Source organism: Taudactylus pleione, unplaced genomic scaffold (genome assembly GCF_031769625.1).
Source record: "Taudactylus pleione unplaced genomic scaffold, aTauple2 ptg000086l, whole genome shotgun sequence".
In the NCBI taxonomy this organism is placed as follows: domain Eukaryota; kingdom Metazoa; phylum Chordata; class Amphibia; order Anura; family Myobatrachidae; genus Taudactylus; species Taudactylus pleione.
In genome coordinates this window covers 19676212-19703531 of record NW_028284488.1, presented here as the reverse complement: position 1 = coordinate 19703531, position 27320 = coordinate 19676212, and the positions used below count along the sequence as shown (strand labels likewise).

Here is a 27320-nt window from a genome sequence, read left to right as displayed (position 1 = left end):
ACAGTTTCATCCACAGGTGGTGCCGTGGAATCTTGCTCGAGTCCTATCAGCTTTCACACAGGCGGCATTGAAGTCGGGGCGTTCAGCTGATCTTCAGTTAGTTGTTTCTGAGCTGGTCTTCCTTATGGCTATTGTCTTCAATCAGCATGGTTTAGCGTTTCCAAGCCGCCTTTTCTCCTCTTCCATGATGATGATGTGGTTCTCTGTACAGTTTTTACACAGCGGACACTTTTCGGCGACTTCCTGGGACTAGGATGAGCTGGCTTTGCTAGCTGGGCTGAGCTCTACCCACTTCCTTGGTACGCCGTACTGTTCTCTGCGGGCTCTTTCGATATGCATGAACATGGTTGGCCTGGCTACTCAGCAGACCCTTGCGAGTTGGATCCGCTTGGTCATCACTCATGAATCTTCTGGTGTGGGGCAACCACCACCAGTCTGGGTGTCCAGCGCCTTCTGCTAGGGCGGCGGCTATCTTATGGACAGCGCGTCACGAGACCAGCAGCACGTCGTCGAACAGTTATTTTTGGTCCTCTGTCCACACTTTTGCTCATTTTTGCATTTCAGGTTTTTCGCTTCTGGCGGCACCCACTTTGGGCGTACAGTTCTCCGGTCAGGCAGCCTGAGTGTTTTCTCCCCTGGGAACGGCTTTTGAACGTCCCATGGTCCAGTGTTCCCCAGCCTTGCTGCAAGAGAAAATAGGATTTTTGGTCAACTTACCGTTGAATCCTTTTTGTCTTAAGCAGACTGGGGAACACTGCGTTCCCTCCCTCATGCTCAGTCGTGCGAGGTGTTTAGGTTTTGACAGGTCTTTTCTCTACTGGTTTGTTTGGTTGCTCTAACAGTTTCACAAGGTTCCTGCTACTCCTCTCCGGACTTTTTTTTTTTTTTTTAAAGAAGTACTGGAATTGTGGGATTTCAGGGTGGAGGAGCTTAATTTTTTAAAGCTACAGTTTAATTTAAGTTCCAGCTCCAGCCACAACCTAAAATCCCCATGATCCAGTGTTCCCCAGCCTACTTAAGAGAAAAGGATTCAACGGTAAGTTGACCAAAAATCCTATTTTACTTTAAACCCGTGCACAAGGAATTTTATATAAGGCCAATATTCTGCAAGGCACACAGGACCCAGGCCCATATATCAAAGCTCACCAGCCACAAATAGCCAATCCACCCTACCAAAGGCTTTTTCAGCATCAGTGCATAGTAAAATTGTAGGAGTCTGTGATGACATGGCCTTAAACAGTAGGTCAATAATTTTTTGTTGTGTTGTCTTTGGCTTCTTGCCTTGGAGCAAACCCTACATGATCATTCTAAATTAAAGTGTTCAACAAGAGCTTAAGGGGTCTATTTACTAATCCTGTGTTAGGAGATAAAGTGAACGGTGATAAGGTACCAGCCAATCAGCTTCTAAATGCCATGTCGCAGGCTGTGTTTGAAAAATAGCAGTTAGGAGCTGATTGGCTAGTACCTTATCACAGTTCACTTTATTTCGTAACACCGCTTAGTAAATAGATCCCTAAAACGATTAGCTAGCACTTTGCGTATAGTTTAAGATTAACATTGAGTAATGATATTGGCTGGTAGCTTGAACACAGGGTTGGGTCCTTGCCTACCTTAGAAAGTACAGTGACATGGGCTTCGAACATTTGGGCAGAACAAATGTTCACATCATCATCATTGAATGCCTGGAGCAGAAGAGGGACCAGATGAGATTAAAACAATTTATATTATATGGTAAACCCATCATGACCTGGGCTCTTACCTGCTGGAGCAGATTTAATCACCAACTCCATTTCCAAAAGGTGTTGCTTTTCATCCAGAATACTAGGAAAATGAATAGGAGATTACTTATCTGCCATCTCTTTAGTGCGCAGCAAAAGTTGGTCTGGGGACATGGGGTAGAGAGAATGTAAAGACCGAATAATACTTCTGAAAAGAATCTGCAATCGGCTCCGTAAGAAAGCTGACAATACCTTTTTTGAGAGTTTTTTTTTTTTTTTTTTCTAAACAAATGTTAAAGCCCTTTGTTCCCTCAAGGAGCGTGCAAGGAGTTTTATTACCCCATTGGAATTACTTTATATCTGCACTTCGGAAAAGCAAATTTGGTCTTATCTGATAACAATTTATTGAAATCCGTTCAAGTTTGTGCTAACTCAATGCCCACAGTGGCATCCAAAGAGGATTTGTGCGATAATTGTAGTGAGCAAGTTTTAAGCAGGAGAGCCTCTCTCATAGCTTCCCTTTGTTTTTTAGCTAAGGAGCCCAATTGGATAAGTATTCTTCGTCTCACGCATTTGTGAGCTTTCCCATAAGGAGTATTTGCCAACATTAAAGGTATTGTTAAAGGTCACTTAGTGATAATTTTAATGTCCCATCCTGCCCAGGAAAAATAGGTTCTCATTAATTGTTTTTAATTCAGCAAATAATAATAATAAAAAAAAATAATAGTAAATTATTTCAACTCCTTGAACACGTTCAGATGAAGCTGCTGACAGGCTACGGAGGCGGAGAAAGGCATTATTGCCACTAGTGAGGACCAGCTGGATATTGCACACAGGTTTCAGGGAAGTATCTGAAGTGTTGGAAAGCTTTGTCAGTCCAGAGATGGTTGCATATTAGGACTGCACCATCAGCCGAGAGGCACATCACTGTGAGTTCACTTCGCTTTCAAAGAATGTGTTCAAGGAGTTTGCAATAATCATAATATTTATTTACTTCTTTATTTTTTGTTGAATGAAAAACATATATTTATGTGAATGAATAGTGTTCTTCACTTTAACCAAACAATTTCTAATCCTTAAGATACATAACACTGGCCGTACATAGATCAGAGAAGTTAACCAATTCCTGTGCTTGGACTTTTTAGAATATCATGTTAGCATAAATTGTTTTTAAATACTGGCTGGTGCTCTATATCACTATTTTATTTGTGACTCTATTTTATATTCGACCATTAAATATTGATTACTAGCGCATTCTTTCTTGGTTTGTTTTGTCTCTAAGGGTTGAGTATTCCATATAATGGGAAGCAGCAAGTAATCAAGTTATTACACTGATTAATGATTAAGCACCAGGTGCCTCCAGAGCAGGTCCAATTTTTTCCTAAAATCCATATTTTAAGGAAAAATTGTCTGCACTTGCTCTGGAACCCTTTGGACATCCCCATAATTACTAATTGAGCAATTGGAAGTCTCCGATTAGCCTAATTATTCCTTAATTACTTGCCACCTACAGCGCTGTTCTCCTAATCAGTATCTTCTCCAGCATCGCAGACAACTTGCATGTACCAGACACAGGACAGGTACTACTGATACCGCAGGGTTCCAAACTGGTTCAGACCCGGAATTTAGCTGGCGTTGATCCAGGATATTCAGTAGTCGGCGCCGTTCACACCGGAGCCGGGTGTGCAGCGACCCGGCTCTTCCGGTGTGGAAGTGGACACTTGGAGATGATGTCATCTCCAAGCGCCACTGAAGCCAGCCAATCGGCAGGCATGCAGCATGCTCCAGGTCATAGTGATCCGGATCGCGCTGTTTACACTGCAGGGTTTCACGGGTCATACCTGTGTTGGGTTGGCTTGCCGGGTCACTCCACCTGGAAATCCAATCCTGTCCTGTACATCAAAAAGAGAGAGCGCTTGCCATATACATTATCACAGTTTAATAATTGCAACAAATAACATTAAATAAAAAAACAATGATATTAATAAAGTTAAGAATAATTTGTCAGCTGATCATGAGTAGTAAAACGGACATAAAATAATTACAAACACAATTTGACGCGATAATTTACCTATACATGTAATTATCCATAATCCACTGGTATTGGTTCTCCCTTCTAAAGAAATATTAATTATACACGGAACATGACCGGACTCTGCTGTGTATTTGTGAATCTTAAAACAGCCTCAGGTACCTGACGTTGTGAAAATTCCTTTTTTCTAAAGGTTAATTGCATACATACAATAATATTCCATGGATGACAATTGAAAGCTCTTAAACACCAGAAGTGTAAAGTTATGTAGATTCTCTTTTTCCCTATCTTGCAGCGATTAGTCGGTAGCAAGATCAAGTATTTCTGAGCGAGAGTGGCAACAACTAGTCCACAGTGTTGCAATCTGGTGGCAACAGAAACTTCAGTTAGTCAGCTATGCTTAGTATGGAACAGTCCTCAAGCTAATTAACATGTAGCAGTCTGTAGATAAACACTTTTAATGGCGACTATCTGAAAAAGGATTTACTGCTCTGTTAATCGATCGGAGCAGCCACACATAGTGCCTTGCAAAAGTATTCACCCCCCTTTGCATTTTTCATGTTTTGTTGCCTCACAACTTGTAATAAAAATGGATTGTTTGAAGGTGTGCATCATTTCATTCACAGAACATGCCTGTTTTTGTTTGATTCACAATATTAAAAAAAAAAAAATTTAAGGACAGCACAACAAAACGTCAGCGTGCATAACTATTCACCCCCCAAAAGTCAGTACTTTGTCGAGCCACCTTTTGCGGCAATTACAGCTGCAAGTCGCTTTGGATAAGTCTCTATGAGCTTGCCATATCTTGCCCCTGGGATTTTTGCCCATTCCTCTAGGCTGCTCCTTCATGTTGGATGGTTTCCGCTTGTGAACACCAATTTTCAAGTCTGACCACAGATTCTCAATTGGATTGAGATCTGGGCTTTGACTAGGCCATTCCAACACAGGGTCTCATTCAGACCCGCTCGCAAGCGCAGGACGCTCGCAAGCGGGTCGATGGTACCCAAATGCGCATGCGCACGAAGGAGGCTGCTCCGTCGTGCGCATGCGCGAGACCTGGCAAGCGACGGGGAAGCCTTCGCTCGGGGTCTCGTTACAAAGGGGGCGTGCTGTCGATGGAGAGTGACAGCACGCCCCCTTTGGTGGGCGTGCCGGGGCGTGGCTGCCCAGACGGAGGCGTTCCCATGGGAACGCCTACCGTCTGGGTGATTTTGAGTGATTTTGACTCCAGGGCTTGCGGCAGCGAGACCCTACCGCAGGGTCTCGTCGCAATCCCGATGGTCGCGATGGTCTTGACCATCGCGACCATCATCATGGACGCTCGCATAAGCTGTGGGTGGTAACCCACAGCTATGCGAGCGTCCAAAAGGCCGCTCCAAATTTAAATAGGACGGCCCTGATTCAGAGCGAGCGCTCTGGTCAGAGCGTCCAGCTCTGAATCAGGCCCACATTTCAAATGTTTCCCCTTAAATCACTCGAGTGTTGCTTTTAGCAGTATGCTTCGGGGCATTGTCCTGCTGGAAGGTGAACCTCCGTCCCAGTCTCAAATCACAGGCAGACTGAAACAGGTTTTGCTCAAGAATATCCATGTATTTAGCACCATACATCTTTCCCTTGACTTAAAACAGTTTCCCAGTCCCTGCTGCTGAAAAACATTCCCACAGCATGATGCTACCACCACCATGTTTCACTGTGGGGATGGTGTTCTTGGGGTGATGGGATGTTTTGGGTTTGCACCAGATATAGCGTTTTCCTTGGTGGCCGAAAAGTTAAATTTTAGTCTCATCCGACCAGAGCACCTTCCTCCATACATTTGGGGAGTCGCCCAAATGCCTTTTGGCAAACTCAAATTGTGTCTTCTCATTTTTATCACTAAGTAATGGCTTTTTTCTGGCCGCTCTTCCATAAAGCCCAGCTCTATGGAGTGTTTACGGCTTATTGTGGTCACATGCCCAGATAAACCAGTCTCTGCTGTGGAACTCTGCAGCTCCTTCAGGGTTACCTTTGGTCTCTGTGCTGCCTCTCTGATGCCCTCCTTGCCCGGTCTGTGAGTTTTGGTGGGCAGCCCTCTCTTGGCAGGTTTTGTTGTGGTACCATGTTCTTTCCATTTGATGGTGATGGATTTGAAGGTGCTCTGGGGGATCATCAAAGATTTGGATATTTTCTTTATAACCCAACCCAGAATTGTACTTCTCAACAACTTTGTCCCTGACTTGTTTGGAGAGCTTCCTTGGTCTTCATGGTGTGATGTCTTTTGCTTAGTGGTGTTGCAGCCTCTGGGGCCTTTCATAAATTGTGTGTTTATACTGACAGATCATGTGACATGTCAGATTTCACACAGGTGGGCTTCATTTCACTAATTATGTGACTTCTGAAGGTAATTTGCTGCACCAAAACTTTTTGAGGGGCTTCATGGCAAAGGGAGTGATTACATATTCACATGCCAATTTTCAGAATTTTATTTATATAAATAAGAAAAGAATCTTTATATATTTTTCTCATTTCACTTCACCAAATTAGACTATTTTTGTGCAGATCCATCACATAAAATTCAGATAAAAAAAAAAAAAATACATTACAGGTTGTAATGTAACAAAAAAGGGTAAAAAGCCAAGGGGGGGTGAATACTTTTGGAAGGCACTGTAACTGACAACATGCAATTCACAGGATAAATATATCTGAAACCCTCCGTGTACGTCTCGATACCTCTGTGTGTGGGAGAGACCGTCATATACAATTGAGGCCAAATACCGCTATAGAGGTGCAGCTTACCGCTACCACATACGGCACCTCCAGAGGTTTAATGAAATCTTCGGATGCTTGGTTCGGACCTCGGAGTGCTGTGTTGCGGTGTACACAGTGTTGGGTGGCGCTTGTTAGTGGCCACACTTGTTTATTCTTAGCAGCTAAAGCCCGTCCTGTGAGAGAACCTTGCCAGGTAACGACCTTGACTAGAATAAAGGAAGAAGGTGGAGCTTGACTCGTTTCTCAGCCACGAACAGGGGGATGTTTCAGCAGAAGAGTTTTTTCCTCTCTGCGTTGCTACCCAGGTTAACCCTGCAATAACCTGGGTTTTAGCTCTGGTGTGAAAGGGGGTATAACTCTGCATCCCACCACCCCTAACCATGCACCCACTCCTCGCACACACTACCCCTAACCCTGCACACACTACACTACCCCCAACCCTGCTCCTGCTACACTTAACCCTGCTCCCATTCCCTGCACACAGCCTTGGCAGCTGTCTGCAGGTTGAATGAAAAAAAATACCCTCCCGCGGGATTTTGCCCGAAAAAAATTCCCGTTACCAATTTTTACAAATTAGATACCGCGGGTATCAGGAGTGTGCATATCCACAGTCATCCCAAACTGGTTGTATGGGGCATATCCAATTGGCCCCGTGGCGCCTTTTTAGAGATCTGCAGGTATTTTGTCAGGATGTGGCCTCCTTGGGCTTAGGTGTTCAGTCACTGGGAGTGGAGGTGAGTGGTGAGTTGTGGCTGAGTATTCTCCCCGGGGTCTGCTATGGCTTCCGTGTGTGCATCCTGGTTTCCAGGGTGTCGGGCATGGGCGCAGCCATGTTGGTCCATATCACCTGACTAGTCTCTCCCATTGGTAGTCCTGTGGTCACTCAGCTGATCCTCTGATCCAATGACCAACTACCTAGGAGTATTGAAGTCTGACTCCAGGAACAGGAAACTGCTGTTCAACTTCGCTGTTCCAGTGATTGTAGATACTTAATGGAAAACACTGGCGGGCATAACAGTGTGTGTCAGCCCTCACACTGGCCTCCAGTGTTACTTGTATTAGCTCCCATGTTAATTCTCAGCGTGTTAATTCAGTTCTCTCACAGAACTCCAGTGTTTCTTGTACAGTGCATCTGGAAAGTATTCACAGCGCTTCGCTTTTCCACATTTTGTTATGTTACAGCCTTATTCCAAAATGGAATACCGTATATTCTCGAGTATAAGCCGAGTTTTTCAGCACATTTTTTGTGCTGAAAAAGTACCCCCTCGGCTTATACTCAAGTGAAGTGTAGCGCTGACCGGACGGAGTTCGGTCAGCGCTACACAGCACAAACACACAGCCGCCGGAGCCGGCAGCTGTGTGTTTGCTGTAATCAGCAGCTGCTGAGAGTCTGTCAGACTCTCATCAGCTGCTGCTCCCACTGTGGGAGCCATCTACCGGCTCCCGCACTGGGTAATGGGAGAGATGTCATGAGTAATGACGTCTCTCCCATGCAAAGCGGCCGGAGGAGCTGTTAGCGGCGGGACCAGGAGCGGGAGTTTCAGGTAAGTGACTACCAGGGGGCGAATACTACAGGGGGCACTACCAGGGGGCGAATACTACAGGGGGCACTACCAGGGGGGGATTACCACGGGGGGAACTACCAGGGGGGGATTACTACTGGGGGCACTAAAAGGGGGGATTACCACTGGGGCACTACCAGGAGGGATTACTACTGGGGGCACTACCAGCTGCTGCCATTTCCCACCCTAGGCTTATACTCAAGTCAATAAGTTTTCCCAGTTTTTTGTGATAAAAGTAGGTACCTCGGCTTATATTCGGGTCGACTTATACTCGAGTATATATACGGTAAATTCATTTCTACTTCAGGGTCCATAGGGTATCAACATGATACCTTGGGGTATAGGTGATGGCAGCAGACATCGGGCACCTCCAGAGTTACATTTTCAGCCTCCCAGGTTGCACTGGGGTCCCTCTCCTATACCCTGAGCCAAGGCATCTCGCTTTCATAGTCTGATCACCTTTTCAAAGGGGGGCTGTTAGACAGCCCCTGAAGGTTTTTTTTGTTTGTTTTTTTTCAAAGCTGATTTGCTTCGCTGATATGAGCGGGCAGCAAGGACAAGCTAATTAGAGGTCCATGCTGCCGCTCCATCACCCCGCCGGGCCAGGACGCCGGTACTGATTTGTGGATCCTGGTGGGTACCAGGGGTCTCAGCTAGCGGGGACCCCGGTATATCCTTACTGTGGCCGGATTCAAGGGGATTCAGGTAAGCGGCGTGCACCCGCCGATTCAGTCTTAATTGTCCCTAGGCAGGGGTGCTCCCTAGGGATGGCAGCCAGGTACTGATCATGCTTCCACTAGACCACCAGGGACAGTGGACTGCGGCAGTGAGTAGTATACGCTCCAGCGTCCCAGGGGTTAATAGCGTGCCAGGGGAGCGCGCCTTCTCTGTCTCACAGCCGGCGCCTCCCCCGCTGCACAGTGCCTTTCAACAGGGATCTGGCGGGTTGTGTCAGCGCTCCTCCCCCCCGGGCCCGCCTCCTCTCAGCTCCTCGGCGCCCATTTTCTAGGAGGTGGCAAACGCTGCTGGATTATGATACAGGTGGCATCGCGATCAAGGTCCCCCGCATACATCTCCTCCGATAAGGTCAGAGTATGCAGTACTGTCTCCTCCCAGGCTCTGTGTCTGGTTAGTTGTAGTTGATCATAGTGCTTGTAGTGCAGGTAAATTACTTCTGCATTGTATGTGACTATATGCTAGCGCTGTCTGACTGTACTTTCACTTCTGACTGTCAACCATTTTACTATCCCTGTTCTTTCTCTCTAAAGCCCTTGCGGTGCGGTGTTGCAGGGTATTCATTACCTCACAGTAAAAGTGTTTTTCTGTGTGGAGAGTCACATACACGCCATTTACACTCATGTCTGAGAGTGAACGTGATTATCCTCTTCAGCTAATATGTACCAAATGAAAAGTACAGTTAGCAGAGGGTGATGTGAACACTGAGGGTTTATGTAGGGCAAATTATATCATATGGGACGTAGGGGTTGGTGTAGTGCGCTACTGGAGAGTTGGGATGTAGGTAAGGAGTGAGGTTGGTGTATGCTGCTGCTATAGACACCGGTGAGTTTCCCGTAGTCACCAGAATAAATGTGTTATACACTGTAAAAGGTGTGTCTTTTGTGTCAGAGCAGCATAAAGTAAATGAACTTGGTAAGCAGTGGTATGCAGTAAATGAAATATTTAATAAGTACACATGTAAGGATAAACATTATGACAATTGTAACAATAATTATGAAGGTTACTCTGTATGCAAAACTAGATAAAATGTAATAGATTAAAAATGAAAACCAGTCTGCATAAACTAAAATAAAGTAGGGTACAGTAAATACAATGTAACAATCAATATACAGTGAATAAAATAATATTTGATAGACCAAATAATGTTCCAGAATGCAGCTTTGATAATTGACTGGATATAATGAAAAGTTCAATGTCCAAAATGTTGGTCCAGAATAATAATGAATAAGAATTGGTGATTATGTCCCAAGAAGTAACAAGTTGCGGCTAACAAACTGTCCTGGCAAGTGTGGATTAGTAGTGTGGTGTGAAAGGGTGCGTGCACCTCATACCTCTTTGTGCAGTGCGGTGGTAGACTTGGTGCAGAGTTCACGTCTGTGCGGCTGCAATAGTGTGGAGCCTCCTGGTCTGTGGCTTGTCCTCCGGAGCGCTGTGGTGCTGCCTCAGGTGGGAATAGGCAGCAGATGTATCGGCTGTGGCGGGTGCTCCGGTGGTGAGTGTGCACACTGGTTCACCATCTGAGTGGCAGTCTCTGGAGTCCTTGTGTCGAATGAGGGTGGGGGTGTTTCCAATGTGTTTCACCCGCTTGTTGCTGTGCAGGCTTCGTCAGGGCTGTGATGTTAGGTGGCTGTTGTTGATCATCTGTTTAACTGTGTGCTGAGCTCCTCCTTAATTAAGTTAAAGGCTGTAATTACTCTGTAAATGAACTCCATCTGTGGACTTCTTTCTTGTAATTGGGCATTGAATATTCGGTTTGGCAATATGTTACAACAAGTAATTATAGATGCACATCCATTATGAATTAGGGAGGCGTTTAGTGATCAGTTTGTACTTGAAAACAGTGTATTAAGCAATATATTGCAGGATAAATAAATGAAGGATATTGGGCAAATAGATAAATAGATGAATAAGTACATGTGCGTTAAATTTGTAACGTAATAATTGGATATGGTAAGAATTGGAATAAAAATATGGTGGAAATACGTAGATAGTATGAGCAGTGGTAGGAGGTAGTCATTGTTATTTCATTCACCTGTAAAGGTTTAGTAAGAGGATATTAGATTGATGGCATGTGGCAGCACAGTATTTGTGGATATTAATTCCTTCATGAGGTGGGCCAGCCCTGTAGACGGAAGGGTGGGTACTGCTATAAGTCTATCTAGTTTTGCATACAAAGTAACCTTCGTAATTATTGTTACAATTGTCATAATTTTTATCCTTACATGTGTACTTATTAAATATTTCATTTACTGCATACCACTGTTTACCAAGTTCATTTAAAAGTCCTCCCTGGTTCCCTCACAGAGTATGCTCCATCTCTGAGCCCTGTTGGACTCTCAACAACAGAGGATCTTTGTCACTGAGGTAAATATCTCTGCGTTGCAGGCGAAGGTACACAGTTGCCTTCAGAGTCGCAGAGTGTCTATTCACTCGGCAATGAGGTTACTGGGATCCATGGTGTCGATGTTCTACATGGTGGAGTATGCCCAGTTTCACTCCAGACCTCTGCAGAAATTGATCCTCTCCCAGATGGAATGGGTTACCCCATCGGATAAAGACAGACAATGGTGCTTTCTCCGGAGGTACGTTGGTCTCTGGCCTGGTGGCTGCAGGCGGGTCACCTAAACAGGGGGCGCCCCTTTTGGATTGCGGACTGGGTCTTTCTGACAATGGACGCCAGTCTCCGGGGCTGGGGAGCAGTAACAGGTTCACACTTGTTTCAGGGACGGTGGACAACAGCAGAATCTGCGCTTCCAATCAACATATTGGAATTTCGAGCAGTATTCAGAGCTCTTCAGCAGGCAAGACATGTTCTCCACGGAAAACCCGTGCAGGTACAGTCGGACAACGCCACCAGGGTGTTGGCTTACGTAAACCGACCAGGAGGAACCCGAAGTCAGGTGGCACTGACGGTGTCCCGCATTCTGGCTTGGGTGGAGGGCAATCTCCCAGCCATCTCAGCAGTGTTCATACCAGGAGTAGTCAACTGGTAAGTGGATTTTCTCAGCCATCAAGACGTGCATACAGGGGAATGGTCTCTTCACCAGGAAGTGTTTCAACTCCTAGTGAACAGGTGGGGCCTTCCTGAAGTAGTCAAGAACAAGGGACAAGGGGGCTCTTCTGGTAGATGCTCTGTCGGTCCGGTGGACCTTCCAGTTTGCGTACCTCTTCTCATTCTCCCTTCTTCCTCTAGTGCTTCGAAAAGTCAAGCAAGAAGGAGGCACGCTCCTGTTGATGGCTCCAGCATGGCCCAGACGAAACTGGTTCTCAGATCTTCGGAGTCTCTCCATCGACACTCTGATGCTGTTTCCTTAACGTCCAGACCTGTTGTCTCAAGGTCCTTGCCATTACCCGGTCCTGGGTCGTCTGTCTTTGACGGCGTGGCTTTTGAGACAGCCCTTTTAAGGTCCAGGGGTTTTTCCAGCTCTGTAGTTAACACCATGCTCTGAAGCCTGCTTCTGCAAGAATTTACCACAGTGTGTGGCATACTTTCTTTGAATGGTGTGGCCCTAGAGACTATGATATCCAGGGTTTTGGGTTTCCTACAGGTGGGCTTAGACCATGGTTTTCGCCTTTATTCCTTCAAGGGGCAAGTTTCTGCCCTGTCAGTGTGGTTTCAATGTAGGATTGCTACTCTTCCTGATGTCCGCACCTTTATGCAAGGTGTACTTCGCATTCAGCCTCCCTTTGTCACACCAGTGGCTCCTTGTGATTTGACTGTAGATCTGAGGGCTCTCCAAGGACCGCCATTTGAACCACTGGGCTCAGTGGATTTAAAATGGTTTACAGCTAAGACTGTGTTTCTTCTGGCTTTTGCTTCGGCCAGAGGGGTGTCAGATTTGGGGGCTCTCTCATTTCGCCCTCCCTTTCTGATTTTTCATAGGGACAGGTCGGTGCTTCGGACTCGCCCTGGTTTCCTACCTAAGGTGGTATCTAGTTTCCACATTAAAGAGGAAATTATAGTGCCGGCATTTAATTCCCCAGACCTCTCACCAGGTGAGGTCTCATTGGATGTGGTACGTGCTCTCAGGATTTTTGTTGACCGTACCAATTAATTTCAGAAGTTGTACTCCTTGTTTGTCTTCTATGGTTTCCGTAAGAAGGGATGGCCTACCACTAAGCACAGTTTGGCAGGATGGATTCGCATGGCGATTTCTGAGGCTTACACTCATGAGGGCCTTCCTGTACCGCCCTCTGTGAAGGCGCATTCTACTCAGTCTGTAGGTCCTTCGTGGGCAGGGCGCCGTGGTGTACTTTGCTGTAGACTCCTGACATTTGCTCGACGCTGGGCGCCGCGAGTGGACAGCCGCCGGGGGGGGGGGGGGTTTAGGGTTAGGCATTTGGGGGTGGAGGTTAGGGTTTGGCACCCCTAAGGAGGGTTGGGGTTAGGGGGTTAGGTTAGTCAATACTTACCTATCAACAATCGGGATTTTCAGCGCTGTCGGGCTTCCGCTGCCAGGAACTCTGCTGTGGTCGTCCAGGCGCTGCCGGGAATCGAACCGCCGCCCACGCGGCCGGCGGTATATCATACCGATTGCTAGGAGAGTGACCCCAGTGCATCCTGGAGGGCTGAAAATGTAACCCTGAGGTGCCCGATGTCTGCCGCCATCACCTATACCCCAAGGTATCCTGTGGAACCCTATGGACTTCGTAGAAATACAAGGGTAAGTTCTCATATTTTTTTGTCCTGCAAAATTCTACACACAATACCCCATAATGACAACGTGTAAAGTTGTTTTTGAAAATGTAATTAAAATAAAAGAAAAAAACCTAAGAAATCACATGTACATAAGTATTCACAGCCTTTGCCATGAAGCACAAAATTGAGCTCCGGTGCATCCGGTTTCCACTGATCATCCTTGAGATGTTCCTATAGCTTAATTGGAGTCCGCCTGTGGTCAATTCAGTTGATTGATTGGACATGATTTTGAAAGGCATACACCTGTCCATATAAGGTCACACACTTGACAGTGCATGTCAGAGCACAAACCAAGCATGAAGTCCAAGGAATTGTCTGTAGACCTTCGAGACAGAATTGTCTCGGGGCACAAATCTGGGGAAGTGTACATAAAATATCTGCTGCTTTGAAGGTCCCAATGAGTACAGTGGCTACCATCATCCGTAAGTGAATGAAAGAAATTCGGAACCACCAGGACTCTTCCTAGAGTTGGCCGGATGTCTAAACTGAGCGATCTGGGGAGAAGGGCCCTAGTCAGGGAGGTGACCAAGAACCCGATGGTCACTCTTGTCAGAGCTACAGAATTCCTCTGTGGAGAGAGGAGAACCTTCCAGAAGGACAACCATCTCTGCAGCAATCCACCAATCAGGCCTGCATGGTAGAGTGGCCACACGGAAGCCATTCCTTTGTAAAAAGCACATGGCAGCCCACCTGAAGGACTCTCAGACCATGAGAAACAAAACTCTGGTCTGATGAGACAAAGATTGAACTCTTTGGCGTGAATGCCATGCGTTATGTTTGGAGAAAACCAGGCACCGCTCATCACCAGGCCAATAGCATCCCTACAGTGAAGCTTGGTGGTGGCAGCATCATGCTGTGGGGATGTATTTCAGCGGCAGGAACTGGGAGACTAGTCAGGATAGAGGGAAAGATTAATGCAGCAATGTACAGAGACATCCTGGATGAAAATCTGCTCCAGAGCACTCTTGACCTCAGACTGGGGCGACTGTTCATCTTTCAGCAGGACAATGACCCTAAGCACGCAGCCAAGATATCAAAGGAGTGGCCCAGCCAGAGCCCAGACTTGAATCCGATTGAACATCTCTGGAGAGATCTGAAAATGGCTGTGCACTACGCTTCCCATCCAACCTGATGGAGCTTGAGAGGTGCTGCAAAGAGTATTGGGTGAAACTGTCCAAAGATAGGTGTGCCAAGCTTGTGGCATCATATTCAAAAAGACTTGAGGCTGTAATTGCTGCCAAAGGTGCGTCAACAAAGTATTGAGCAAAGGCTGTGAATACTTGTGTACATGTGATTTCTTAGTTTGTTTGTTTTTTTAATTACATTTGCAAAAATCTCAAACTTTTTACACGTTGTCATTATGGAGTATTGTGTGTAGAATTTTGAGGACAAAAATTTCATTTATTCCATTTTGGAATAAATTAACATCAAACCTAAAATGTGGGGAAAAAAAAGCGCTGTGAATACATTCCGGATGCACTGTAAATCCCTGTGTTGTCTTTTAGTGTGCTGCTCAGCTCATCATGGTGCATACACACGGTCAGATTTTTCTTTCAGATCTGAACAATAACGATTTAAAAATCGTTCAGTCGTTCATATCTGAAGGAAAATCTGACATATCTGACATGCCTGAACTATACGCGTTCCCGTTTGTCAGATAACGATATCTGACATCTGATGTGTTTGCAGTCAGACTTGGACGATTCCATTCATTTTAATGCAGTCAAAAATCGTTCAATCGTTCAAAACTTTGGTAAAATCGTTCATCTGACATCTGACCGTGTGTAAGCTCAATTAAACTGCCTTCTCTGTGTTACATGTGTCAGCCTTCAAGCTGATTACTAATTCCTAATGTTCCTAATCCCTGTGTTTACTTCACTTCTATAATGGTTTCTACTGTGACTGCGTCTCAGGCTCTGCAGTTTCTTATACCAAGTGCTGGCTACCATCGCCACTCAGCATCTCATACCAACTATCGACTACCAGAACCATTCAGAACCTCATACCAACCAGCGATTCTCAGTGTCTCACTCCAAGTGTTGATTACCATCGATTCTCAGTGCAAGTCTGCGAATGGTTCTCTATCAACTCTCAGTACATCCCTGTGTCTATAATGTCCGTGTTTATCAGTGCAAGTCTGCTTCCGGATTATCTCCAGTGACTATCCTGATTCTAGTGCCTTATAGCGTTTACTCATCATTAGGGTTCCTAGTATTTATCCGTGCTAATATAGTCTCTGGTCTTTCTGCCACTCCCAGGTACCTGTCCAGAGGGCCGCGACCTGCTCACTTGGTGCAGCAAAACCCATATTCCATCTGGAGGGGTCACTGGTGAAGACCACCAAGTGAGTTAGACTCCGCGCCTCTGGGTATGTCTAGCCAAACCTGGGTTTGGCCGCAAAAGGGAGACCTAGCACTGTCATTCACCTGCTTGTTACCTAGCCATCCTACCCCCTTGGATTTTTCCATTTGGTTCCTGACATTTCTTCCTGTGTTTCTCTTTAAAGTCACAAAACTGCTTGAAAAGTGTACTGTGCATTTGGGATTGGATATGTTGCCACCGTCATGCGCTAGGATAAGTGTACATGAACTAACTGGTTCTGCATCATACAACGATTAAGGTCACACTGATCAGCATCAGTACAGCTATGTGGTTTAATCCTTTTACAAACGAAGAGTTCACTCCACCAAACAGACTTCAGTATTTTTGTGCCATGTCCACAATCACATAACACAGGGGTTGCCCTAGTATGCATACTAAAGCTTCAGTAAAAGACATGCAATGACTCTATTTACTGATATTGCTTGTCCATCTCCTCCAGACTCTTGAACCATCATTTTTCCTGGGTGTCTGCCTTTTTATATACCAATCTTGCAAGTGGGTGCAGGACTATAGATAGACAGTAAAAAAAGGTCTATCCTGTCTAGATAGACACCAGATGTTAGACGATCAATAGGTCGACACGCTAAAGGTCGACAGGGTCAAAAAGTCGACATGAAAAATGGTCGACACGTTTATTTTTTTTAGGGTTTGTCACTTTTTTTTAGGGTTAGGCACTTACCCTCGACGGTTTGGGTTAGGCACTTACCCCGACGGTTTGGGTTAGGCACTTACCCCGACTGTTAGGGTTAGGCACCACTAGGGAGGGTTAAGGTTAGGCACTAGAAGGGACAGTTGGGATCAGGCACCTACACCGACGGTTAGGGTTAGACACCAGGAGGGAGGATTAGGGTTAGGCACCAAGGTGAAGATTAATGCTAAAAGAAAAAAGTGTTGACCATTTTCATGTCGACCTTTTGACCCGTCGACCATTTGTACCTATCTGCCTGCTTGCATGTCGACCTTTAGTGTGCCAACCTTTTGTCCCTGTCAACCTATTAACTGTCTTAACATCTGGTGTCTATCTAGACACTGTCGACCTTTTTACTGTCTGTTAATCCACACTCATTCCACGTGGTACTATACAGTGTCCAGCTCAGTGTGGGCAGCTCATACTCAGTGCATCACTCTTGAAGCATGTATTCACACTGTGTATAATAATCTTGCTTTTTACTTAACTGGACACTAGGTGGAGAGATTGTTCTATGTAACTGACTTAAGAGTTTAGAGCAGTCACAATGACAATGAGGAATTTTAAGTAGAGACTTTGAATGTTCCTGTGTGCCATTACTATCCTGCTCATGGTGACTTTTTTTAGTTAATGCATCTATTGCCTACTATATTACTTTTGGAAATGTAAAACTTCTGACTTAATTATTTTTAGAGAACTTTTTCTTTTCACTAATACGGCTCTGGATTAAATAATCTGGTATTATTGCTGTATAGTATGAGTTATGTTTTTTGTAAGTCCTCAATGCATGTTAAGTGAATATATATGGATTTAACAAGGAAACATTCCTTAAGAGATTCTTTTGCTTTGTAAAGCACTGCGGAATATGTATGCGCTATATAAATAACTGGTAATAAATAAATAATGTTGATATGACAGCAGTTGCTGCAGATTTGTCAGCTGCACATTAATGCTATGAACCACAACACTATGAAGGTGCTCCATTAGATTGAAATCTAGTAACACTAGTGCCCATTTTAGTACACTGAACGCATGTATGTGGAACCAGCTTGAGATGTGCTTTGTGACATGGCTTGTTAAGTAGCAGTTTCCAGCAGCATATTTTACAAATCTCCTCAGTATCACAAGGTAGCTTATCTGTGGAACTTTTAAAATGTGTCAGTCATCAGTGAATACACCTGTACACCAACAAGGAGATCTAAAAAAAAAAATATGCACTGTTGGAGGTCCCTGAGGACTGGAGTTGGGCAAATACTGCATTAGTGGATGTGTAGATTGTGACCATACTCAGCAATAACACTCGGGTAGGCTGTGGCATTTAAAACAATGCTCATTTGATATTATTTTTTCCAATCCTGGTGAGTGTGTGCCTATTGAAGTATGTTGCATGTTTTTAAATGAGAAATGTAACCTAGTGTGGTCTTCTGCTGCAGTAGCCAAATATACAGTATAGATATGGCATCTGTATATTACAACTCAGGCAGTTAGATGTGTCCTCTAGCCCCAATACGCCAAGCAGCGAGACTTGCCTGGCGTGAGTGAGCCGCTAGGTCTCGTGCTACTCTGCTAGCGTCGGGCGTACAATAAAATAAAAGGTTGTGAAGATGATCCCAGTATGGTCTGTCTCAGACTGGGGGTAAAATATCAGTTTTGGCTGTGAACTGGCTTGGTTTTCAAGTTTAGAAAGTTGCTCTTAAAAGGAATATCAGGTAAAAATTAATTTTTACTTTAGGAAGCATCTCTCCCTTATAGCACGGTGTGGTGAGACTGCTTCCTGCAGATGCTGGAGAAGGGGGGTGTTGGGTAAAATTCATATAGATACCAAAAGTTGTGGCATCTAATTTTGTCCAGTCAAGTGCCACATGCAGTGCAAACTTTGTTTTGAAAGTTGTTTGAATTCTACTTTGTGGCTCCAGCTAATTGGAACATTGAAAACAGTGGGGACTGCATCTTTTACAATAATCCCATGATTTCCTGAATGCTTCCTTCAGCTTTCCTGATCAAAATATGATCTCTTTGTGTGTATACGTAGAGCAATATATGAACTGCTTTCTCAAAACCGACATGGTTTTAATTTTTTTCCATTACCTTTTTATATATTTTTAAATCTTTTGTTTTCAGGTTGGATTTACTGCCATTTTACGCACGTTTGGTTGCCACATTGCACCCTTGCATGTCTGACGTTGCAGAAGACCTTTGTTCCATGTTGAAAGGGGATTTCAAATTTCATGTAAGTTGTGTTACTTCAATTTAGGGACCAAGGTTTAGGACAGGTTACCCAGAGTATCGTCTCGTCACCATACATATTATTGAATCGGAAGATTCAGTTGCGAACGTCCCATGTTTGTTTCTGCGAAGTAGTCCAACATTTTCTGAAATACACTTTTTAATACTTTAAAAGACTGCCACTGCACTAGTTATGTCTCCTAAGGAGGATTTTGAAAAAATGTTTTAGTTTTTTCTAAATATCACCTTTCATGTCAGTGTTCTCCACAGAAAATTTTTCCAACCGGGTGGCATCAAGAAGTAGCCGGGTGGGGCCTTCGCAATAATTAAATGTTTTAAACCTTGACCTTATAATGATTTGAAATAACATTTTATATATTAATTCTCCTCTTCTTATTAGAGGCCCAGTCGTCTGATTATGAAAAAACTGCAAAGTCTGTAGGATCTGATCCTTTTTATACAGCTCCCAGATATTGTCCCCACTTGGAGGCTTCCAAAGTGCTGGGTGGTAGGCTGTTTCTTGCCGGGTGGTGCACCCACCAAAAACAGCCTGGGGAAAACACTGCATGTGATATATAGTAATATATTGATTAGTGATGCACTGTTTTTGCATAACTTTTTTTTTTTTTACCATTAAACTGTTCTGCTATGCTGAAAGTAGATTAATTCCTTACTGGTCAGGAATTTAGGGTCTTCAGATGATGGATACTAGGTTGCATGTAGAGCACTGTATATTTCTGCAAAGATATCATTATTAAGCCACAGAATAATATTCATTGAAGATTGAACCTACATTTACATTTTAAGTTGAATTTAAATAAACATTTATGTATAAAAATTGTGCAATAAATCTGTGTTCATAAGCCAAACATCTGAACACTTACTTTTTTTTTTTTTTTAAGGCAGTTCAGTAAAATATATTGATATTCCAAGGGTAGCCGGCCAGTAAAATGTTAAAAACTACTGGCTTAAGGGGACTAATGGTGTGGTAGTTGTGCATGTCATCCTCCAATAGTCACTGAAGTTGAAAGTTTTTAGATGTACTGGACAGGTTTGTTCTACGAGGGGAGTCCCAATAAGTTTCCTGATGCACAAAATGTATTCCATTTACAAACACAGTAAACATTAAATTTTTTCAAAGTATCCGCCAGTGGAGTCTATGCAAAGTTGCATGCGCTCAAACCACTTGGTGAAGCAGCTGGACCAGTTCAAAGCAGGTATGTCTTGTACATGCTGGATGAAGGTCTCCACGCAGCTTCCGGTGACTCAAACCTAATCCCACGCATCTTGCGCTTTATTTGCGGGAACATGAAGTCACATGGAGCGGTCATGGGCCAGAAAATCCAACACTGTCCTCGACTTGTGATGGAAAAAGGCACCATGAGCATGAGTTCTTTTACAACGCCTGGATATGGCTTCCAGCACCTGTGGCAGGCATTGGTTGGTGTACCAGTCCCCAGTAATGGTGCGCTGCTGCACAAGTGGTACGGTAGCTACAGACTAGTCTTTGCCACAAAAACAGCCACCATTTGCTTGGCCATGCTGCACTTGTTTCGGAACTTCTGTGGTGGCACACCTCCAACTGGGGCCAACTGTTTGGTCTCTGAGTCAAAACTGTAGATCCAGAATTCATCGCCACTAACCATGCTTAGGCCAAGCTTTTCGTGGAGTATCGAGCGGATACATCCCGATGAGAGGCATATCTCCATCTCTAACTGGACCACAGTCACCCTGGTGTCCACCTCAACTATGGTCCACACGGCAGCAGCGTTGTCCTCGGTGATGGCGGACACAGGTCAGCCACAGTGCTTCTCATCTTCCAGAGACTGTCTTCCTCACTAAAATTCACAAACCTTTCATGCAGTAGTTCAGGACGGTGCTTCCTCCCCAAAATGAGCTTGCAGTCGGTCAAAACTCTCTTGCTATCACAGACCACTCTTGTAGTCGTGGAAGATCGTGGCTCTCTAGTGGCATCTGTTGAGCTCCATAATGAGTTTGTGAAGGAAGTGAACAAACTGACTACTTTTGTGTGCAGTGCTGCTTATTTATGGTTTTATGCCTTGAAATTTCACAAGAACTTTAGTCAGAGATTACAGTTGACAACCAGACAGTCAGATTGTGTATATCTATGCAACGCACATCCGGAAACTTATTGCGCACCCTCGTTTTATTTTATTTAGACCTCTCGATTACTATTTTATTACCTGCCCGTAGCAGTGTGCGTTATTATGCTCACTTTGATTCTTTTGTCTTGGCCCACTTTCCTTACCTCTACTCCCCTAAACTGTCCTCTTCCTCCACTCACTCCTGAGAAAATTCTAGTTATAAAGCCATCAATTAGTTCCCCTATCTACCTATTTCTTATCCAGACAAGCTAAACCATATTTAGCGATACATGTTAATTTTACTATTTGTTTTCTCAGCATCCAACTATTACAGTGCATCCGGAAAGTATTCACAACGCTTCACTTTTTCCACATTTTATGTTACAGCCTTATACCAAAATGGAATAAATTAATTTTTGTCCTCAAAATTCTACACACAATACCCCATAATGACAACATGAAAAAAGTTAGTTTATTTTTTTTATTAAATTTGCAACAAAAAAAAAAGAAATCACATGTACATAAGTATTCACAACCTTTGCTAAATACTTTGATGCACCTTTGGCAGCAATTACAGCCTCAAGTCTTTTTGAATATGATGATACAAGCTTGGCACACCTATCTTTGGGCAGTTTCGCCCATTCCTCTTTGCAGCTCTTCTCAAGCTCCAACAGGTTGGATGGGAAGCTTGGTGCACAGCCATTTTCAGATCTCTCCATGGATATTCAATTGGATTCAAGTCTGGGCTCTGGCTGGGCCACTCAAGGGCATTCACAGAGTTGTCCTGAAGCCACTCCTTTGATATCTTGGCTGTGTGCTTAGGGTCGTTGTCCTGATGAAAGATGAACAGTCGCCCCAGTCTAAGGTCAAGAGAGCTCTGGAGCATGTTTTCATCCAGGATGTGTCTGTACATTGCTGCATTCATCTTTCCCTCTATCCTGACTAGTGTCCCAGTTCCTGCCGCTGAAATACATCCCCACAGCATGATGCTGCCGCCACCATGCTTCACTATAGGGATGGTATTGGCCTGGTGATGAGCGGTGCCTGGTTTCATAACGCCTGGCATTCACACCAAAGAGTACAATCTTTGTCTCTCATGGTCTGAGAGTCCTTCAGATGCATTTTGGCAAACTCCAGGCGGGCTGCCATGTGCTTTTTTTACTAAAGAGTGGCTTCCGTCTGGCCACTCTACCATACAGGCCTGATTGGTGGATTGCTGCAAAGATGGTTGTCCTTCTGGAAGGTTCTCCTCTCTCCACAGAGGAATTCTGTAGCTCTGACAGTGACCATTGGGTTCTTGGTCACCTCCCTGACTAGGGCCCTTCTCCCCCAGATCGCTCAGTTTAGACAGCCGGCCAACTCTAGGAAGAGTCCTGGTGGTTCCGAACTTCTTCCATTTACGGATGATGGAGGCCACTGTGCTCATTTGGACCTTCAAAGCAGCAGATATTTTTCTGTACCCTTCCCCAGATTTGTGCCTCAAGACAATCCTGTCTCGGAGGTCTACAGACAATTCCTTGGACTTGATGATTGGTTTGTGCTCTGACATGCACTGTCAATAGTGGGACCTCTATATAGATATGTGTATGCCTTTCAAAATCATGTCCAATCAACTGAATTTACCACAGGTGGACTCCAATTAAGCTGTAGGAACATCTCAAGGATGATCAGTGGAAACTGTATGCACCTGGGCTCAATTTTGAGCTTCATGGCAAAGGCTGTGACTACTTATGTACATGTGATTTTTTTTTTTTTTTTTTTTTTTAAATTTGCAAAAATCTCAAACTTTACACGTTGTCTTTATGGGGTATTGTGTTTAGAATTTTGAGGACAAAAATATTTTTTTCCCATTTTGGTATAAGGCTGTAAAATAACAATGTGGAAAAAGTGAAGGGTTGTGAATACTTTCTGGATGCACTGTACCTTTTTATTTAGAACTAGAGCTTTAGATGTTATCGTTTTTAGATGTAGTCCCTGTACAAATACATTGGCAAATGCTTCTGTATATGCTGTTTCAATATTCTGGGTAATTTATGCTGGGTACACACTGGCCGATATATTGGCCGATCAGTTGATCAGCCAATATATCTGCTGGTCGTTGGCCAGTGTGTACAGGCGATATGTCTGTGAACTGCGTCGTTCAGACATATCACATTGGTTGTGTTGCACAGCCGATTGACTGACAGATATGTCTGTACATCGGCACAAGTATGTACGGGTGGTCTGTAGACCATCCATACACACAGTGGCGCGGAGGGGGGTTGGCCCAAACCCGCCTCCCTGGCAGCAGGATCCACGATTGCCGGATAGGTGATGGCCATTCAGGTGTATGAACGACCATCTACAGATATATCTGCAGATATATCTTTCAGGTATGTACCCACCATTAATGTTCAGTGGTTTTGCCAATCTTTTTTTTGTCTCGTACAAAATAATCTGGGCTACATTTCAAAACATTTTGTCTGTTATCTATTGAAGGTACAGTACATTAGGCCATCATCTGTCATACATTCTTGTTCTAATGTTCCCACATAATTCTGCCCTTAGGAGCTAGTTGATAACAGTCCAGTGCAGATTATAACAAACAATTATGGTCTCTTAAGCTGGGTACGCACCTAACAGTTGCAACACAACCAATGTGATATGTTGGTTGCAACACAACCAATGTGATATGTCAGATCGAGTGACCTGCAGATGATAGTTGTTAATACACAATGAACCACCATCATCTGTCGTCTGGCCTGCGGCCTCTGCAGCAAGTGTATGGACGGTCGACTGACCACCCGTACACACAGCACGATGCCCCAATATATCTGCAGATATATCTGGCATCGACTGTGCAGTACAGCCAACGCAATAGGTCTGTGAACTACATCATTCACAGACATATCGCTGTTACACACTGGCCGACGCACACAGGATATATTGGCTGATCAATTGATCCGCCAATATATCTGCCAGTGTGTACCCAGCATAACTTCCCTAAATGTAACCATTCTGTAAATTTTATTAAGGTTTTTTTCAAATATCTTGGAAATTTATTGTAGTTATCTTTTTAGTTTTTTGTTTAGGTTTTACTGTATCTGTCTTTACTTTTCATTGATTAGTACAGCTTGCAAGTGTATTTCTCAATCTCTTAATGGGGAAATGTTTATGTGCACAAAGCACATCAAGTTAGTGTCACAACCTGTTTCAGATGGGTTCAAACTAAGAGATACCAGATGGGTGGATTCCCAGAAATGATACTTAAACAAACTGAATTTAAAAGTGTAAATTTATTATAATACTTAGGTAGTGGTCGATTAATTCAGTAGATACAGCAATCACATCAGCAAATCCAGGAGCCCTTCTCTCAGCATCTAGAGACTGGATTATGTTCAAACGTCCTAGCACTTCTACAGTCAGTGTTGTTCCAGGAATAAGGCTAATTCTATACTGACACATTACAGTTTATATAGGCTGTTTCTGAAAGAAACTCCTGAGTAAGCATTTTAACAGTATAAAGGTCATTTTTAGAAACACACATAAATATTAATAGACATTAAGGGGCACTGTTGCCTCAATTGTTAATAGTGGAATTAATCATCTCAATAACAACTTTTATGGTGTGTATTTAGATTAGTTTGAAGGTAACACGATGTTAATTTGGTAAAACCATGTTTGGTCACATAACTAAACATTTGCAGTAGCTAACTAGTTAGCATTCTAAAATCTATTGACATATACTGGACTTTGCCACAATCTGTATATGATGGAAAACCGACTGAGCACTGAACATCAAAAAATGGCTTAAACTCCATTTTGGTCACTCCTGATACACAGCCACTTACACTGTAACGTAGCATTTTGCGTGCAGATACACCCGCAGTTGCACATAGAATATAGGCATGCCGCATATTTTAAACAGCAGAAGCTGCTTGTGCGTCCTATTTGCATCACTACGTGAATAATACGTACCTGAAGGAAAAAGTTGCACGAAAATATGTTTAGCGCTACCGAGTCACACGGTGCTCACGCCTTATGTGTAACGCGACTTGTAGCACACAGAGGATAGATGTATGTGGACAGATGTGTATCGGGCAGTTGGTACACACTGCACGATCCGGTGACTGATCGCCCGATATATATCATTCATCGGCACAGTTGACCTTGCCGGTACCAGCAGCTATGTTGCTCCGTCGTCCGTGCACGTATGGATGACTGAACAACACTGATGTAGGCCAGCGGGAGCATGCATAGTGGGTACATACTAGACTATGTGCCCACTACGTGGGCCCGATCCGTAGGATTGGACGACATATCGTCTAGTGTGTACCCAGCTTTAGGCACAATGTCTCTTGGGCAATGGTTTTTAACTGCCATACTCAAGTACCCCCAAAAGGTCATGTTTTGAGAATTTCTTTTAACATCCCCAGGTAAATTAATCTATTTTGCTGGGACACTATTTATTCCACCTGTGTCCACAGATAAAAATGACCTGTGGGAGATACTTGATTCTGGTGTTGAAAACACAGGTGTTTTAGTCATAACAAGGTTTCAAAGGGGGGAGATGGGTTCTCCTGACACGCTGTGTTAACCTGGCCATACACCTAGATTATCTTTCCAACCATCCAGCTGGTTGGAATGAATATCTGGTGTATGGTAACAAATGACAATCGCCCGCTTTCTCCCAAACAATGGAGAACAGTTTGATTAAATCAAATGGATTCAACTGATTTGTCTGAACTACCATTTTTGGATAACTCAGAAATTAGATTTATTTATTTTTTATTTATTTATTTATTTATTTTTTGAAGATGTTTCAAAATAAATAATGAAGTCTTGGTTTTTGTTCTTTATTTTATAGTTTAATGTTATTCCTTTCTGTTGTGAGTTAAGCTTTATGCAAACCCGTTTAGTGCTCTTGCATTTAGTTTAAAATGTTTCTCCCCCCAAAAGTAAGGTGTAGCTTACAGAGCTGGCAACCTATCTTGTTTTCAAAATGCAACTTGCACCTAACAAGTGTTTAACTGAATAGTGGTAGGTACTATTATTTCACCCAACTAGTACAGACTGTTATTTTTATCATTTTACTAATTGTTGGAATATTTATTCTGGAACGGTTTTATTAGACTCAAATCTGGAAAAAAAGTAATCCTATAAAACATATTGCAAACTTTTAGGTCAGAAAGAAGGATCAGATCAACATTGAAACCAAGAACAAGACTGTAAGGTTCATTGGAGAGCTTGCCAAGTTTAAAATGTTCAGCCGAACCGACACTCTACACTGTTTAAAGGTTTGTATTCTACTACATCTATTTTTGTGTGTGTGTCACATCTCTGACGTGCAGTGGGAGCGAGCGTTTCTCCTAAAATGGCTCCCACTGCAGCGAGCGACAGGGCAGTCCTTAGCCAGAGAGGACAGAGTAAACGTAGGTCGGGAATGGGTAAGTGTACAGCCGTGGGAGGGAGGGTTGGTCAGGCAGACTGAGATGTTGTAGATTCTGTCTCTTTCCTCTCGCATAATACATAGAATTGCTGCCCTGTTTCTTTTGATCTCCATAGCTATAAATAGATTGCTCTCTATCTTTTGTATGTATTGGCCTCTCATTGCGTTGCTGGGTGAAAGTAGTGAATGAATAAACATTCTAGCCACCAACCAGCCCCATAACATTTATTATAAAACACGCAGAATAAGCATGCAATAATAAAAAGTGCATACAATAAACAAGGCCAGTGCTGCCTTGACCACTTGCTGCAGCTTCCAGCTGGTGGTCTAAGCTCTGTTGGGGTTTGTCTAAATCTTAAAGTTTCAAACTTGTCTGCAAGTGATGGGTAATAAATACCTGCATTTAAAAAAAAAAAAGTGGCAACTTTAGATCCCTCCCCCCTGAATTCTGCCAGCCGTCTTAAAGTATTAGTATGCATGGGTCTCTCTCATTGCACCCTCCCTCAATATATCTCACCACCCAGGGGCATTTTAAGAGAGGAGGGAGCCCGTGTGCATTCCCCGTGCAGGGCCCCATCCTCTCTCCCCGGCAGGCGGCTGACGTGGCTGGCCGGCTACCGCAGAAGCAGTAGACTCTGGGCACTAGAGTGTGCCCAGAGTCTACTGCGCTTGCACAGAGCACTGTAGAAATGGCCACGGCGCCCATTTTCCGGTGTTCTATGCAGCGCTGACACCCGACTCGGGACCACGGACAGGTGAGTTTTAGATAATGTGGGTGCATTATAGATACGCCCCTGTCACCACCCCATCATATGATCCCAGCTCCCCACCTCCCCAAAAGCTTGTTCCACGAAGCCAGGCTCTGTACTCAAACTTACCTGCTTTCTGACGGTAGCTGTTCTAAGCCGGCTCCATCTGCTTGTTTGGAAGGTGGCTGGATTCTCTGCAGAGGCGAGCGCTTGGCACATACAGTACAAATAAACACACAGTGGCTGGA

General features: G+C 44.1%; 1 protein-coding gene across 3 annotated transcripts in view; it reads left to right on the top strand.

Annotated features, from left to right (window-relative positions):
- UPF2 (UPF2 regulator of nonsense mediated mRNA decay) overlaps positions 1-27320 on the top strand; it is a 124746-nt gene that overhangs the window by 31446 nt on the left and 65980 nt on the right. For all 3 annotated transcript variants that reach the window (XM_088468764.1, XM_088468762.1, XM_088468763.1), the window contains 2 exons: positions 18686-18794; positions 26058-26171. In XM_088468764.1, the coding sequence (XP_088324890.1) occupies positions 18686-18794; positions 26058-26171 (223 nt within the window). The remainder of the gene's footprint in view (positions 1-18685; positions 18795-26057; positions 26172-27320) is intronic.